General features: G+C 51.4%; 1 protein-coding gene across 2 annotated transcripts; it reads left to right on the top strand.

Annotated features, from left to right (window-relative positions):
* The first annotated feature begins 4,527 nt into the window (after nt 1-4,527).
* Nelfcd (negative elongation factor complex member C/D) lies at nt 4,528-15,419 on the top strand. 2 transcript variants are annotated; one of them, XM_027419851.2, is made up of 15 exons: nt 4,528-4,684; nt 7,477-7,589; nt 7,782-7,891; nt 9,625-9,734; nt 10,460-10,567; nt 10,994-11,146; nt 11,322-11,452; nt 11,917-12,082; nt 12,510-12,644; nt 13,010-13,149; nt 13,704-13,818; nt 14,130-14,225; nt 14,309-14,449; nt 14,731-14,860; nt 14,946-15,419. In XM_027419851.2, exons 1-15 carry the CDS (start codon nt 4,598-4,600, stop codon nt 14,978-14,980), a joined length of 1,770 nt encoding a protein of 589 aa, XP_027275652.1. In that variant the 5' UTR covers nt 4,528-4,597; the 3' UTR covers nt 14,981-15,419. The 2 variants fall into 2 exon arrangements, with proteins under 2 accessions (XP_027275652.1, XP_027275653.1); XM_027419852.2 differs by having other exon boundaries at nt 4,537-4,684; nt 7,480-7,589.
* Nucleotide 15,420: the final 1 nt, after the last annotated feature.

Genomic DNA, 15,420 nt, shown 5'->3' with positions numbered 1-15,420 from the left:
ACGTTTTCAGGGCCGACTATTTGGTATTGGATAACCAATTGGTGTGCTCTTCCCTGGGGAAGACTGTTTCTTCTACTCTCCGAATTCTGTAGTTGCCTGAAGTTTGTTGTGTAGGGTTGAGGCCTTTTCTGTCCACCCTGGCTTGTCTGTCCTTGTCCTTGTTCAGCCCATGTCCAGGCAACCATGTTGATGAGACTTTATGGGTGTGGCTTCCGACATCACTGAAATTAGGTGTCCCCAAGACTTAGGTGTGGCGATGTTTTGTGCATATGTCTGTTGGGAGAGGGAGCCCAGCTTCTTAAACTGCAGTAGGTCATGTTCTGTCAAGGGGATCACATAACTGAATGTGGGCAACATGAAAAATAAGGGTTTGGGGTATACAATGACCGAAAAAAGAAGGCAAAATCAAATTTCTAATGAATCTGAGACATTTCTCACAGACCTCACTCATATTGCAACCTACAGCCTCACTCTGGCCTTGTCAGTCACTGCGGTACACTACACAGACAAACGCTGCCTGGAACGCTGCATCCCAGTTTGAGACTATTGCCTTATAACTGCAATGTTTTCTCTACCCACATGAAGTTTTCTGCTTATAGAAATGTAATGACTGAATTAAGGAAAATAAAGACAGTACTTTTCTATGAACATTTCTCAGCCTGTGTCAGACTAATATATTTGGGGTTTGTATTGTATTAGAGTGTTTGATTTTAAAAATTAGTGCTTAGGTTGTTGACCAGAGTGTTTCTATCTGTTCCCCCCCCCAACTCTCTCTCTCTCTCTCTCCCTCTCTCTCTCTCTCTCTCTCTCTCTCTCTCTCTCTCTCTCACACACACACACACACACACACACACACTAGCTGAATGATTTTTGAGTTGGGAATAAGACAGAATTCACAACTTCTGAAATTGCCCTGAGCATACTTCTGCCTCTTTGTACTATGTATTTGTGTGAAGTGGTGTTCTTGGCATTGACAATTATAAAATCAAAATATCAATCAACTCTGGAAACACTTAAAGATACTCTACATCCTGTGGGATCAAACCTTCAGCCAAGATTTAATTTCCTATGCAAAAATTAATAAGCATAGAGATCTTGTTAGCATGCAAATTTGTTTTCATATTTAACAAATGCTATAATCATATGTATACCAACGAACTGTTTGTTTTTGAGGCAGGGTCACACATAACCCAGGCTGGCCTTGAGTTTATTATGCAGCCAAGGATGAACTTGAGCCTTTTATTCTTCTATTTCCACGTTTCAAGTACTGGGATTACAGGTGTGTGCTGCCACACCCAGTTTAAGCACTGGGAGTTGAATCCAGGGCTTCATGTAGGATAGGTAAGCATTCTACCGACTAAACTATATCCCTGGGCACCAAAGAATTGTTTTAAGATAATTCCATGATTGCTATTAGTAACTGCTTGGTTTACAAACCCATTTTAAGCACTGCTGTACTCAGAGTTGTAAGGAGTCTATGTCTGTCCCACCATCCAGCTCCCAATAATGACACAGAGACTTCCTATTAATTATGAAGCTCAGCCTTAGCTTAGGCTTCTCCCACTTGCTCTTATAACTTAAATTAACCCTTATTTTTATTAATCTACATTCTACCACGTGGCTTTTACCTCTCTCCCATTCCGTGTTTCCAACTCATTCCACATCTAGGCTAGCTCCCATTCCTCCCTTTGCCTGGAAATCCCACCCATCTCTCCTGCCTAGCTATTGGCTGTTCAGCTTTTTATTACACCAATCACATCTTCACGCAGTGTGTACACAGTGTGTCCCACAACACCGGGGTCATGTAAACATGTCTCAAGTGAGACGAGCCGTGAGGGGTGGGAAAGCTTGAGGGACCAAGTTAACAGAGCCAGGACCAGTGTGAGCCACTGTAGTCACACAGGTGAGAGCTGCTGTGAACCCTGAGGTGGTGACACTGAAGATGGAGACCCGCTTTAACGGGAGTGGAAGGGACCAGAAGCGGGAGGTGACTTCCAAGTGTCTCAGGTTGGTGACTGTGGAGGTAGCCATGTGGCCACCTGAAAGAGCAAGAATGCAGAAGATTTAAGCTCGAGATTCCCATACAGATGCTGCAATGCCTCTGAGACCCCTCACAACGAAGCTAAGAGGCAGTGGGTTGGTTAAATACTCAAGTCCAGACACCTGAGAAGACGTGAAAATACAAAGGAGAGTTCACAGCACGTGGATGGTTGGAGGATGAGGGGTGGGTGAGATTCCCCAGGAGAAGGAGTAAGTGGAGGGCCGATCTACATCTACGTCTCAGGCAGGAACAACTCGTAGGACGACCCAGGGAGATGACGCTGTGGACTCGCCCTCCCCTCCCCTTCCTCTTGGACATTTGGCCATTCTTTCTACTGTAAACCGTTTTAATGTTCCTGGTGAGGGAGGGTTAAGAGGTCAAGCAGTGGGTGTCAAGGATCAAAATCAAGTCCTCAGGCTGGTGACAAGTGTCTTTACCTGCTGATCCACCTAATGGGACACGCACTTTCCCTCCTTGCTCTAGCATCACTTCATCCTTCACTTAGGGGCTTAAGTCCCAACATTTCCTTGGAAATCCTGGGCATGACCTCTGTCTGGGGCTTCTGCTTCTCTTTTCTCTCCTGGGGCTTGAGAGGCTGCACCCCCAGCTCGGGCAGCACCTAGGATGCACTCAGTAAAGATGCCTTTAATGGTTCAAGTGAGTCCAACTCCTGGCTCCCAAGGCATCTTAAACAAGGGAAAGGATAACTTCGGAGGGTTAATTGTCGGTAATGAAAGCTAATGACATCATTCCAGATGGGTCTGTCCAGAAAACAACAGGCTGATAGTATGTGAGGAGGTGAGTCCTAGAGATGAGTTATCCTAACAACAGTGAAGCAGACTGAATGCAATGCTCCCATTAGGGGTTGTCTGTTAACCTGTTTCATAATAAGTAAACTTTTGGTTGAGGGAGAGGTGAATTAGACAATCCCTGGGTTTTGTTGTTTTTTGTTTTTTGTTTTTTGGAGACAGGGTTTCTCTGTGTAGCTTTGGAGCCTATCCTGGCACTCCCTCTGGAGACCAGGCTGGCCTCAAACTCACAGAGATCTGCCTGCCTCTGCCTCCTGAGTGCTGGGTTTAAAGGCGTGTGCCACCAACGCCCAGCCAATCCCTGGTTCTGTAGGTGCAATTAATTATTCATACATTAATTTGTCTGCTTCTGCTCAGGTATCATTTGCCTTTTTAAAGTCCCATACTAGGAGTTTAATAGGTGTTTATTATTCCCAACATTTCCAGAAAACAAGTAAAAATGAGCCTGAAACAAGCCCACAGCAGGGCACCCAGGAACTGGAAATACCTTTGTCGTGTGAGCTGGATATAGAGCCATTGAGTCAGGATCTACAAACCACCACCACCCACAAAGCAGCCTCCCAGGGTCACCTCCAATCCACCAGGTCCCCAGCCTGACTCACCACCATCCCTGGAAGAACTTACTCTCCTGTTGGTCTACCTGTGGGTACACAGACTAGAAGTCTAGGTACCTCAACCGCCTCTGCGGACATGATCGACGTCTGCACTGTAGGGCCCTTTTTGCTAGACCAGCGATTCTCAACCTGTGGGTCGCGACCCCTTTTGGGGGTCAAATGACATTTTCACAGGAGTTGCGTGTCAGATATCCTACATGTCAGATATTTACACTATGATGCATAACAGTAGCAAAATTACAGTCATGGAGCAGACGCGAAAATAATTTTATGGTGGGGAGGTCACCACAACATGAGGAACTGTAGGGTGGTAGCGTTAGGAGGGCCGAGCACGGCTGCTCTAGACTCTCACCATCAACATCCCGAGCCCATGGTGTCAATCTCAAAGGTCATTATCTGAGGCCATTTGCTACCTGCCAGCCTTGGTCTCCAGAGGGTCCTCTTCCAGGCCCCACTCATGGCTTTTGTAGGCTGTAGGGCCTCCTCCGCCAGAAATACGTTTTTTGTTTTTTTTGTTTTTTTTGGGGGGGGGGTTGGTGTTTTTGTTTTTTTTTTGGTTTTTCGAGACAGGGTTTCTCTGTGGCTTTGGAGGCTGTCCTGGAACTAGCTCTTGCAGACCAGGCTGGACTTGAACTCACAGAGATCAGCCTGCCTCTGCCTCCCGAGTGCTGGGATTAAAGGCGTGCGCCACCAATGCCCGGCTAGGAAATACGTTTTAAACATGCTGCCCCGAGTACTTTTTGCCTGTGGTAAAAGAAATCAGAACGTGTGTCTCCGTGAGCCACAGACGCGATCCCGGGAGCTGGGGGAGCTCAGTTGGTAGTTGCACGGGACAGGCAAAGCTAAGCTGGCTGGAGGTTGGAGGTCTTCACGGCCATCCGAGGCCGGCTTGCACTGCAGAGTGAGACCCCGTCTCCAAAGGAAAAACAGCTCTGAGACTCCACCAGGTCTGCTCTTGAGAGAGCCTTCCCGCCTAGCAAGCCCAAGCGTCGGCCCCGCCCCCTCCAGGCCCCGCCCACGCCGGGCCCCGCCCCTCGAGCCCTGCGCGAAGCCTGGGAGCGCAGCCCGGAACCACGCACGCGCACTTTCATGGGCCGGCTCCCGCGCACGCGCAGTGAGGACTCGCGGCAAGTATGGCGGGCCCCGCGCCGGGTACGATTATGGCTGAAGACTACTTCGGGAGCGCGCCGGAGTGGGGCGAAGAGGCGGACGGCGGCCAGGTGAGAGGGCAGGCGGCGTCCCGCCCGGAAGCCGCGTCTCTGCCTCGTCCTCGCGGCGTCCGCGCCGGCCAGGCCCCGGGTGCGGGGGGCGTGGACGTGGGGGTCACAGCCGGCCTGCTGACCCTTGACTCCCTGACCTCCGACCCCGGGCCCCAAGCAAGCGGCCGCTCCCGCCCCTTTGGCGGCCTCAGTTTCCCCGTGCGCGCTGACTCCCAGTGAGAGTGGCGGAGTGAACAGACTCTTAGCTCCACAGCCCAAACTTTTCCCCACACATTTGCGTTGTCCCATCCATCCTGGGAGAGCCGGACAGGGTTTGCAGTGAGAGTTGCGGGAGTGGCACCCTCCAGTTTCCCAGCTCAGACCCGCCCAGGCGGATGGTTGACATAAACCCAGCAGGACAGGGTGCAGGGGAGCCTGGGGATTTGCCTGTTTTTTCTTTTAACAGAGCCAGGCGAGCTTTGAATGAGTATAGGATGCAGTGAGGTATACCAGTTGTGGGGATCCCGGGAGAATCCCTGAAGCTCCCTTGCCAGCCAGTGGAACCTAATCAGTAAACTGAGTCAGTGAGAGGCCAGAGAGTGAAGTGGAGGGTGACTGAAGAAGGCACCCCACCTTAACCCCCCCAACATTTACGCTGAGACACATCGATACACCACACAGACACAAGAAAGTGCATTGTGGGTTAGCTTGGTTGACGTGGTTTTCCATGTTTTGTGCATGTTGAGGTCAGGAGTTGCAGGGTCTGTTCTAGATGTCACTGAATTTTAGTCTTTTTATGTTGTTTTTGTTTTTCGAGATAGGGTTTATCTGTGTAGCTTTGTAGACCAGGCTGGCCTCGAATCCACAGAGATCCGCCTGCCTCTGCCTCCCGGGTGCTGGGATTAAAGGCGTGCACCACCAACGCCTAGCCCCAAATTTCAGTCTTCATGACACTGGTTTGGCCTGTTAACCTCAAGAGTTTTCCCTGATGGGTGTGACACGCTGTCAGGGTGTTCAACCTTGACTTAGGTGTCCTGACTTAGATGAGGGTGTTGTAGTGCAATGTGAAAACCCTGGACACGCTTGCACTCGCACACCCTTGCTTCTTCTCTGACTGTGCTTGGAGAGTTGGAGGACGGTGTCATGAGCTGTGTTCTCCTTGAGTCCAGATGGTGGACGCTGAGGGCAGTTGGTTGACAGATACATTGATGAGTTGGGCTGCAGATTGTACATGACAGGGGGACTGGGCAGGTCACACAGGGCAGAGTCATGCTAGAGCTTGGATTTTCTTTTCTTTTTTTGTTTTTTGTTTTTGTTTTGGGCTCCCTGAAGGAGATGGGAACGTTAAGCAGCTAGGTGAGACTTGTGGGTAGCATGATTTCGGTAGGTGTCAGATAGAGGCATGTGGAGGTATTGGTATAGTAAGCATACAAGAAAGAAATGCCAGATCAGACCCTTGTATGGGAGATGGGATGGGGGTCTTGCTGGCAGGATATGGGAGGGGAATGAGGGGAGGAGAAACCGGGGGAACTTCCAGGGTGGTGACAGGTGGACGGTGGGAGGAGTCCTCTATTAAAATAGAGTTTTGTGGGCAGATGTGTTCCCAGGGAAAGACAGGGTCGGTCGGACATCACGAGTTTGGAGTCCTGCTTGACTGCTGAGTGAAAAGAACCGTGCTGTATGTTTGCATCTGGAGTGGTCAGGACAAAGGTCCAGGGGTAGCTGCAGATGTGTGAGCAGGGGCACCGCCTGGTGTCAAATAATGGTGGGGTGGGGACAGGGTAGCAGCCCGGCTATGTTGACACATCGAGAGGCTCTCAGGGTGAAGCATAGCCTGCATAGCACCCCTCATATGCAGTCTGAGAGAACGCACCCCAGTTCATCAGGTTCTGTCTGCTCGGCACATTGCTTTCAGAGAGTCCAGAAAGTTCCTGTAAGAGCCACATAGTAAATACATTAGGTTGTGTGGGACTGCGCCACAGCTACTTACCAACCAGATTAGGGAAAGTAGTCACGGGTAATGATACATGACAGAGTGGATATGAGCGTGTTTCAATAAAACTTTATTTACAAGAACAGGAAGAGGGCTGAATCTGGCTGGTTCTCACCGGTTCCTGGCTTAGCTCCTATCTCAACTACGTCAGTTGCCTGGAGGTTGGTCTCCTAGTTTCTAAACTCCTTCCAGGGAAAAGCTTTCTCTTGTATTTTCTAGGTTCCCAGTGTCAGTGCAGTCATTGTCACAGAGCTCCTGCTTGCTGTTAGGACAGATGGGCAGCCAGACAGACCTGGGGTCACTCAGTCCACCATGCTTGCGTGGGTTCAGCCTGAGGTTGTTTGTGTCCAGCTCTAGCCAGGCCTGCTGATTCGAGTCAAGTGATCTTGACTTTCCAAGACTAACTTGGCGGCTCTTGCCTTCAGATCACTTTGTTGGTCTTTGTTGGAGACCATGTGAGTAGCAGTGGTGACTGGCTGTTGAGCCGAAGGTCAGTTGTTATTCTTGACCCTCCCGTAGGTCAGCTTGTGGAGTCCTCACAAGTGTTGACTGGTGTGGTATCATGAGTGTCTTTATTTAAAAGAGGACGGCATGCATAGAGTACCTGGTTGGCCACCGTGGGCTGGCTGTACGGCCTGCTTGGTGCAGTTCCTGACCCTTTGAAGCTGCCTCCTGTCCGGCCCACATCGTGAGGTCGATATAGTCAGCTGAAATCACACGGGTGACACTTTGAAAGCAGACCGCATTACACATCTTTACGGCAGGAGTGCGGGGCATTGACATTAGGGAACACCTCTCCCGGCTCTTGCCTTTCCCACAGCAGGAAGATGATTCCGGGGGAGAGGACGATGCTGAGGTGCAGCAGGAGTGTCTGCATAAGTTCTCCACCCGAGACTACATAATGGAGCCCTCCATATTCAACACTCTGAAGAGGTGTGTGGGCGCGGCGTGCACACTTGGGGACTCGGGGAGTTTTGTAGCATGTGACCTTGGAACAGAAGGCTTGTAGAGCCCCTTGGCACCTTGGAAGAACCTTAAACCTGCCCATACCTTCCTCCTGCCCTCTGTCCACCCCGGCTCCTCTGTGTCCCCTCAATGTAAAGGCCTCCATTTTCTTCTTCCCAGGTATTTCCAGGCAGGAGGCTCTCCAGAAAACGTCATCCAGCTCTTGTCTGAGAACTATACCGCCGTGGCCCAGACTGTGAACCTGCTGGCCGAGTGGCTTATTCAGACAGGTGCTTGAGAGGGCAGTCCCTGTCCTGGCCACTCATCCCTTGTGTGTGTGTATGCATGCAGATGGAGGCCAAGGTTGACTTTGAGAGTCATCTGAGATTGATTCCTCTATTACCTTACTCGTTAAAGGGGTCTCAGTCAAGCCCAGGGTTTGCTGCTATGGCTAGACACTATTGAGCTTGTTCTGGGGATCCCATCTCTACCTCCAAAGTGGAATTATGGGTGTGCCACCATGCCTACCTAGTATTTTTAAATGGGTGTGGGTATCCAAATTCTGATCCTTGTGTGCACATGGCAGGTTCTTTAAGCACTAGCCATGTCCCCAGCTTCTTCACTCATCCCCTGCAAGGGGCCTTTGGGTCCTTACTGTTACAATAAATCTTTCCGCCAAAAGCCACCGAGCCCCACCGCCACGTGTACACTTTACGCAAGCTGCCCGCCCGAGTTAGGGCCCAAATGAATACACAGAAACTTGTATTAGGTACAATGCTGTTTGGCCAATGACTAGGACTTTTCATCTGCTAGCTCAGTCTTAATTATCATAAATCTATATATTTTATAAGACTTATCTTATCGGACGCCTTATTGGCGTCCCTCTTTGTCAGTGGATCACATTGTGCCGCTGGAGCAGGAGCCGAAGGGAAAAAAAGGGATCCTTCCTGTTTCTCTTTCACTTAAATATGAGTCTCCTTGCTATGTCACTTCCAGCCTGGATCACCACTTCGCTACTACATTTCCCAGAATCCTCTTTGACTTCTAGTCCTGTCTAACTTGCTGTCTCATTGGCCAAACAGTATTTTATTTAACAATCAATAAGATAAACATACATAGAAGTACATTCCCCATCATTTCCTCTTTTCTGTCTAAATAAAGGATAACTTATCTTTTATAATAACTGAAGAAAACTATAACCTTAATTATCTGTCTTCAACTCTATCAAAGACTATAGAAGGATAATATATAAACTCTAGAATTAACAGGACATCTTGCCACCTGGACAGTCACCTTACAGCACTGATAAATTCTGAGCATCCTTGGTCTCCAAGAGCCAAAGGCAGAAGGACTGACCCCTCCCTGTGTGCTCCACTCTGAGCTGAGTCATTCACTGGGGTTGCAGGTAGCCTTTGAATGGAGTTCTCACCAAGCTACTTCCGCAACCATAGAATTACAGGGTCACACAGTGTGTGCTCAGTGTTGCCTTTCAAGAGGCCTGTTACAGCCAGCACTAAATGGCAGATAATTTAGGACTGGCTCGATGATGGCTTTTAGCTAATGTGATCAAAATAGAGCCTTACTGTAAATCCACTGAATTGGGTACAGTGACGTCACTCAAGCACTGTCCGGAAACCAGCTGCCTCCCCACTGTCAGGGTGACTGGCTCCAACTGTGGCTCTTGACTGCACCTGCTCTCTCCATGGGGGCAGAGTGTACTTTCTAGCTCCTCACCTGTTGGCTCTGGCCCTCTGTCTTTGATGAGTGAGAGTTTGAAGATCTCTCTCTCCTGGCCACACAGGAAGGGTAGCTGTCTCATGGACTCATACTGTGTTTGTTTCTTTGGGGGGGTCTTACCACTGAATAGATCTAGAAACCGGTTCTAAGGGGTCCAGCACCTTTGCCACCCCAGTGGTCAGTAGAAACTCTGTGCTACTGGCTGACTGCCATGCTGTCTCTGTGTACTGGGGTGAGGGAGGAGGGTGAGGGAGGGGCTTCAGGTAAAGCCCCCATTTCCCCCCAGGTGTTGAGCCAGTGCAGGTACAGGAGACTGTGGAAAACCACCTGAAGAGTTTGCTGATCAAGCATTTTGACCCCCGGAAAGCAGATTCTATTTTCACCGAAGAAGGAGAGGTGAGGGATGCTGACCTATGACCACACACCCCAGGGCCTTTGCTGGCTTCCTCTGCATTCTCTGCATGGGAGGCTGCCAGTGCTGAGACAAAGAGAAGGTCCAGAGCCTCCTACCGACCCCTGGGTGCAGGTGTGGGGTCAGAAGACATTATGTATACAGGAAGTCATGGTGGAAGTCTTGTCCAGAATGTGTCTAAATACTGCGGGAGACTGCGGGATCCAGGCTGTGGGTCAGCCCCCGAGAGCAGAAGGGAAGGGTAGGAAGGCAGGTATAGGAAACATCTCAGATTTTTGGAAATGGTCCCAAGTGACATTGTTGTGGAGTCAGGCAGTGGCAGGAGCAGCCAGGGGAGCCTGGTCATGGCCCAGTTCATCACTCACTCAAGGGAGCCATGGGCGGAGCCACCTGTGCTATCCCAGTTGCCTTTTCTTTCTTCTGCCAAGGGCATGGGGCATGATGTGCCCAGGGATACATGTTCCATGGGCTTTGTGTGTGTCTCCCAGAGAGCATGTTTCCATACCCTTTTGAGGAGTTAGGCCGATCTTTCAAAAGCTGTGAACAGGCACCCAGGAAGCCTACTATCCAGCCAGCTGCATGACCACAGCAAGCCCTGCTTCCCCAGAGCTGGGGACACCCCAGGTCTCTTCCAGTTGAAATGATTGCTCATGCAATAGACTTCCTAGACTAAGGAGAAGCCTTTGGCTTTGCCCTTCGTTTCTGGCAGACCCCAGCGTGGCTTGAGCAGATGATCGCGCACACCACATGGAGAGATCTGTTTTATAAGCTGGCTGAAGCCCATCCTGACTGTTTGATGCTCAACTTCACTGTGAAGGTAGGGCGAGTCCTGGAGTCCCCAAAAGAGGGTCCACCCTGTGATCTTCTTGGTAGTTCTTCCCTGTGGGCTTGCCATCCTTTTCCTTTCACCACCCTCACACTGAGCAAGGGAGCAGAGGATTAGTGTCTGTGCTCAGGTTGGATTGACTATTTCAGGGTTGGGCACAATGGAGTTTATATTGTGCATGAGTGCTGAGGGCCTCAGGCAGCCCAGGCCTATCTGCTTCTTCAGACACCAAGGCTCAGATGAGACAGTGACTCTGGGCCAGCACGCACCCAGCTGGTGGCACGGCAGGAAACACAGGAGAAGTTGAGGATCAAAACCAGTGCTTGCTTGGCTCACTCATGATATGTGGTTGACTAACTAACCGCTCTGAAAGTGGGGTCCCCAGATGCTGACCTTGGCCTTTGGGTTATATGGCAGCTCATTTCTGATGCGGGGTACCAAGGGGAGATCACCAGCGTGTCCACAGCCTGCCAGCAGTTGGAAGTGTTCTCCAGAGTGCTCCGGACCTCTCTAGCCACCATCTTGGATGGAGGAGAGGAAAACCTCGAGAAAAATCTTCCTGAGTTTGCAGTAAGCCCCTCTGAGTCTCAGGTGGAAGGGGGTTGCCTGAGGTCGGGCTTTGGGAGTGTCCCGTCCCCCTCCCCCCTCCCCGTAAAGCACCTCCAGGTCAGAGAACCCTGGCCAGAACCCCTTTTGTCTGCATTTAGCCCTGTGACCTGAACTTTGTCTCCCTGCAACCTTGTAGAAGATGGTGTGCCATGGGGAGCACACATACCTGTTTGCACAGGCCATGATGTCCGTGCTGGCCCAGGAGGAGCAGGGTGGCTCTGCAGTGCGCAGGGTCGCTCAGGAAGTCCAGCGCTTCGCCCAGGAGAAGTAAGAGATGCTTTCACTTGCCCTGCTCTTCTTTATCCTCAGAAAAGCTGTGGTCCTAGTCCACGGCTGGGCCTAGTAGAGGGCTGTGCTGTTGGCTCTTTGCTAAGAACGTGGTACGTGCTGTGGGCACTTGTGCTCGCTTGTGCTAGGAGACATTGAACAGCAGAAAAGCCCTGGCCTGGTCTCCAGTGCCCTGCTTCTTCATGGAGTCCGAGGTGCTCATTTTCTGCTGCCAAGTCTTCCCTAATGAGGTGTGCAGGGTGTGAGAATCCCTCCTGGAGGTTACAGCTACATCAGAGTCTTTCGCAGCTCATTGTAGCTGTTGTTCCCAGGGGTCAGTTAGTCAAAAGAGTAAATGACAGAACTGTGGGAAATCACAGGGGTCCCCACCAGCTCAGCAGTGAATGTTTAAAAGTGAAAGAAAAAAGAAAGCTGTTAGTGATGGTGTGTGACTTTCCAACCAGAGGCCATGACGCCAGTCAGATCACGCTGGCCTTGGGCACAGCTGCCTCCTACCCCCGGGCCTGCCAAGCTCTCGGCGCCATGCTGTCCAGGGGAGCACTGAACCCTGCAGACATCACAGTCTTGTTCAAGATGTTCACCAGCATGGACCCTCCTCCTGTGGAGCTCGTAAGCTGCCTATGCTTCGTGAGGCCAGGTGCCCCACGCCAGGTGTCAGGGTGGCTCGGGGAGGCCTCCAGGTCCCCTCATTCTCTTCAGGCCATGCCTGCTGGTCCCTGTGGAAATAGTTTTCATCATTAGAGTCAAGCTGGTCTCAAACTGGGCTGGCCCTCCTGCCCTGGCTTCGCTGGGTGCTAGGGGATACAGGCACAGCTACACCTGGCATAAGCCCTCCTCCTAACTTGGCTGGCACTACTAGAATTGAAGCCAGTACCTGTCACATTCTAGGCAAATGTTTCACCACAGAGGTACGCCCTGTGCTCTTGAGCTCTCCATTTCCACCCTTTCCTTCAGCCTTCACCCTGTCAGAGCCCTACAGGTGGGTGAGCCAGGGCCTCCCTCCTTCCAGCCCACTCCCGAGTATGCCTCTCCTTAGATCCGGGTACCTGCCTTCCTGGATCTGTTCATGCAGTCACTGTTCAAGCCAGGAGCCAAGATCAACCAGGACCACAAGCACAAATACATCCACATCCTGGCTTACGCCGCTAGCGTGGTGGAGACCTGGAAGAAGGTACTGTCGGCGCTAAGAACCTGTGGCCTCCTCGGCTCTGGTACTGTGTGGGGATTTGGCTGCAAGAACCTCAAGCCCGTGTAGCAGTGAAAATGCCTTTACCATTGTGTACAAGATCCCGAAAGAGCTCAGTGCCTGCAGGGTTTTGTGACATCCTTTACACTAGGACTGGGTAGTGGGATCCAGTTGAGTTTCTTGAGCCTCCCACACAGCAGCCTGTGACTCCTGGTTTCTGTGGGCTGTGTGACTGTGCAGTTTGACAGTTGAATTGACTTTTGACTCTGCAGATAGGGAAGGGGCCATCCCGGGGTACCCCACAGCAAGGCCACACTCCCATCATCACTCACCAGCTTGTATGGTTTCAGAACAAGCGGGTTAGCATTGGCAAAGATGAGCTGAAGTCCACGTCGAAGGCTGTAGAAACTGTCCACAATTTGTGTTGCAATGAGAACAAAGGGGCCTCCGAGCTGGTAGCCGAGCTGAGTACACTCTATCAGTGCATTAGGTGAGTGTGTCCCCCGTCTCCATCCGGTCCCTGGGGTGCCAGTCCTCCTGTCCCCATGGTTGGAGGGTGCACTCTGATGTGGAGCCAGCAAGAGCTCAGGTTTCTCATTCTTAGCACACATGGAGAAGTTAGCTGCGGCAGCATGAGTGTTTTTAGGTGCTCTTTGGCCAGGAATCTGTTCAGCAGACCCCCACAGAGCAGAGAAAGGACATCCAGAATTAGAAAATTGATTTAAAGAAAGTAGTAAAGCTACTAAGCCAAGACTCTGAAATAAGGGGGAGTGTGAGCCCAGGCTTTTGTACTGGTGATCATTTCCTTTTCGGTTCTGGAGGGTCTGAAGGAGCTGAGGATCAAATCCCTTCTGAAGGAGTTGGTCTCATCAAACCACTTCCGCCGTGAGCCACTCCTGCAGGCCAGAGTGAAGGGAGTGTCACTGGGGGTTCCCCAGACTTTGTCTGTCCTTGCTTCCCAACCCTTTATTGTTCCTTGGTGTATTTCAGCCTCCTTTCCCCTGTTCTTGGTCAAAGGAAGCCTCGTACCTTATCTTTCTGTAGGTTCCCGGTAGTGGCGATGGGTGTCCTGAAGTGGGTAGATTGGACGGTGTCAGAACCGAGATACTTCCAGCTACAGACTGACCACACACCAGTTCACCTGGCCTTGCTGGATGAGGTAAGGGGACGGAAGGGCCACTTGTGAGGTATACGGCGGTCTGTGTCTTGGATCTTTGCCCTGAGGTAAGGTTAGGAGACACTCTCTTCAGAGCTGGTGGTTTGTGTCCGGTGGGAGGCTCTCCTTTCAAGAACCCTGTAGATGTGTCTATCAGGTGTTACCAGAAGGGAGGCCTAGAACCTGATGAGTGCTGTCCCCGTCAGTGGTGAGCCACCTTGGTTGGCTGGACAATCCCGTGCATTCCCTGTGTACTGCTAGTGAGCCCAGAGAACCAGTAGGTGCCTCAGTGCCACCTCCTTGGCTGCCCACAGATCAGCACCTGCCACCAGCTCCTGCATCCCCAGGTTCTGCAGCTGCTTGTTAAGCTTTTTGAGACTGAACACTCCCAGCTGGACGTAATGGAGCAGGTGAGCTGCACCCCGGGGCTTGTTGGGGCTTGGGAAAGCCTCTGCCAGCTCTGACCTGCTCCCCTGGCCCTGCTCTTCCACAGCTCGAGTTGAAAAAGACCCTGCTGGACAGGATGGTCCACCTGCTGAGCCGTGGCTATGTGCTTCCTGTGGTCAGTTATATCCGCAAGTGCCTGGAGAAGCTGGACACCGACATCTCACTCATTCGCTACTTCGTCACTGAGGTCAGTAGCACCAGGGCTTCAGGGCTCACTCAGTTCAGTAGCCCAGCCCTTCAGGCTTCATGTCATCTCTGCGGTTCCCAACTCTGAGAGCCATGCTCTCGGTAATCATGGTGACACTGGTGGTTTATTAAATACACATCCCCTGTGGGTCCTCTGGGGGTGTCTCCAGGGAAACCTCAGGAAGGGTGGGACCATCTCACACAGCCCGCCACCTCACTGCCTGCAGTTGAGTGCTGGGCCCCACACCAGCAGGTGCAGTAACGCTGAGGTCTCCCCACTAGGTTTTGGATGTCATCGCCCCACCATACACCTCGGACTTTGTGCAGCTTTTTCTCCCCATCTTGGAAAATGACAGCATTGCAGGCACCATCAAAGCAGAGGGCGAGCATGACCCTGTGACAGAGTTCATTGGTAAGGCCCCTTAAACACCCCTTTGCAGCCATGGCCCAGCCCATGCTCACCTGCTCTAACCCAGTGGCCATGTGTTCTTGTACAGCCCATTGCAAGGCTAACTTCATCATGATGAACTGAGAGCATCCAGAGCCGAAGCAGAACCTGCTGGGCCCAATTCAGGAGGGCTAGAGGACTGGTTCCCGAAGCTGCTTGTGAAGAGGCCAAACCAGCCTCCTGGAAGGAAGCCGGGTCTGCTGGGAGGGGGCAGGCAGCTTTTCTAAAAGGACTGTGTTTGCAGTGCCCAGGAGAAGCTGCTGTGGTGTACAGCCCCCTGTTGTCAGTGTGACCCCTGCACCACACACCACATGCAGGAGTCAGGTGTATGCACCTCTGAGGAGGCACCCAGTAGGCCCTGGGGTAGTGAGGATGAATCACTTCTAGGGTTTATGTGAGTTTTCTACCAATGACCCAGGTGGTTGGTTGTGTTACTGTTTAAACTTGCCATGAGTTATGATGGGCTGGGCGGTGTGTGTCCACATGCGCTATTCCCTTGTAAATAAAGTGCACAGACTCAAGAG

Source organism: Cricetulus griseus, chromosome 6, assembly GCF_003668045.3.
Source record: "Cricetulus griseus strain 17A/GY chromosome 6, alternate assembly CriGri-PICRH-1.0, whole genome shotgun sequence".
Lineage (NCBI taxonomy): Eukaryota > Metazoa > Chordata > Mammalia > Rodentia > Cricetidae > Cricetulus > Cricetulus griseus.
The sequence above is the reverse complement of the archived record's forward strand: the minus strand, read 5'-3'. Positions and strand labels throughout refer to the sequence as shown.

Excerpts from the sequence above, each read along its gene's own strand:
- Nelfcd (XM_027419851.2), top strand. The coding sequence starts at position 4,598 with ATGGCGGGCCCCGCGCCGGGTACGATTATGGCTGAAGACTACTTCGGG. Across the intron at positions 11,147-11,321 it reads AAAATCTTCCTGAGTTTGCA|AAGATGGTGTGCCATGGGGA; the intron begins GTAAGCCCCTCT and ends GCAACCTTGTAG. Across the intron at positions 13,150-13,703 it reads ACACTCTATCAGTGCATTAG|GTTCCCGGTAGTGGCGATGG; the intron begins GTGAGTGTGTCC and ends ATCTTTCTGTAG.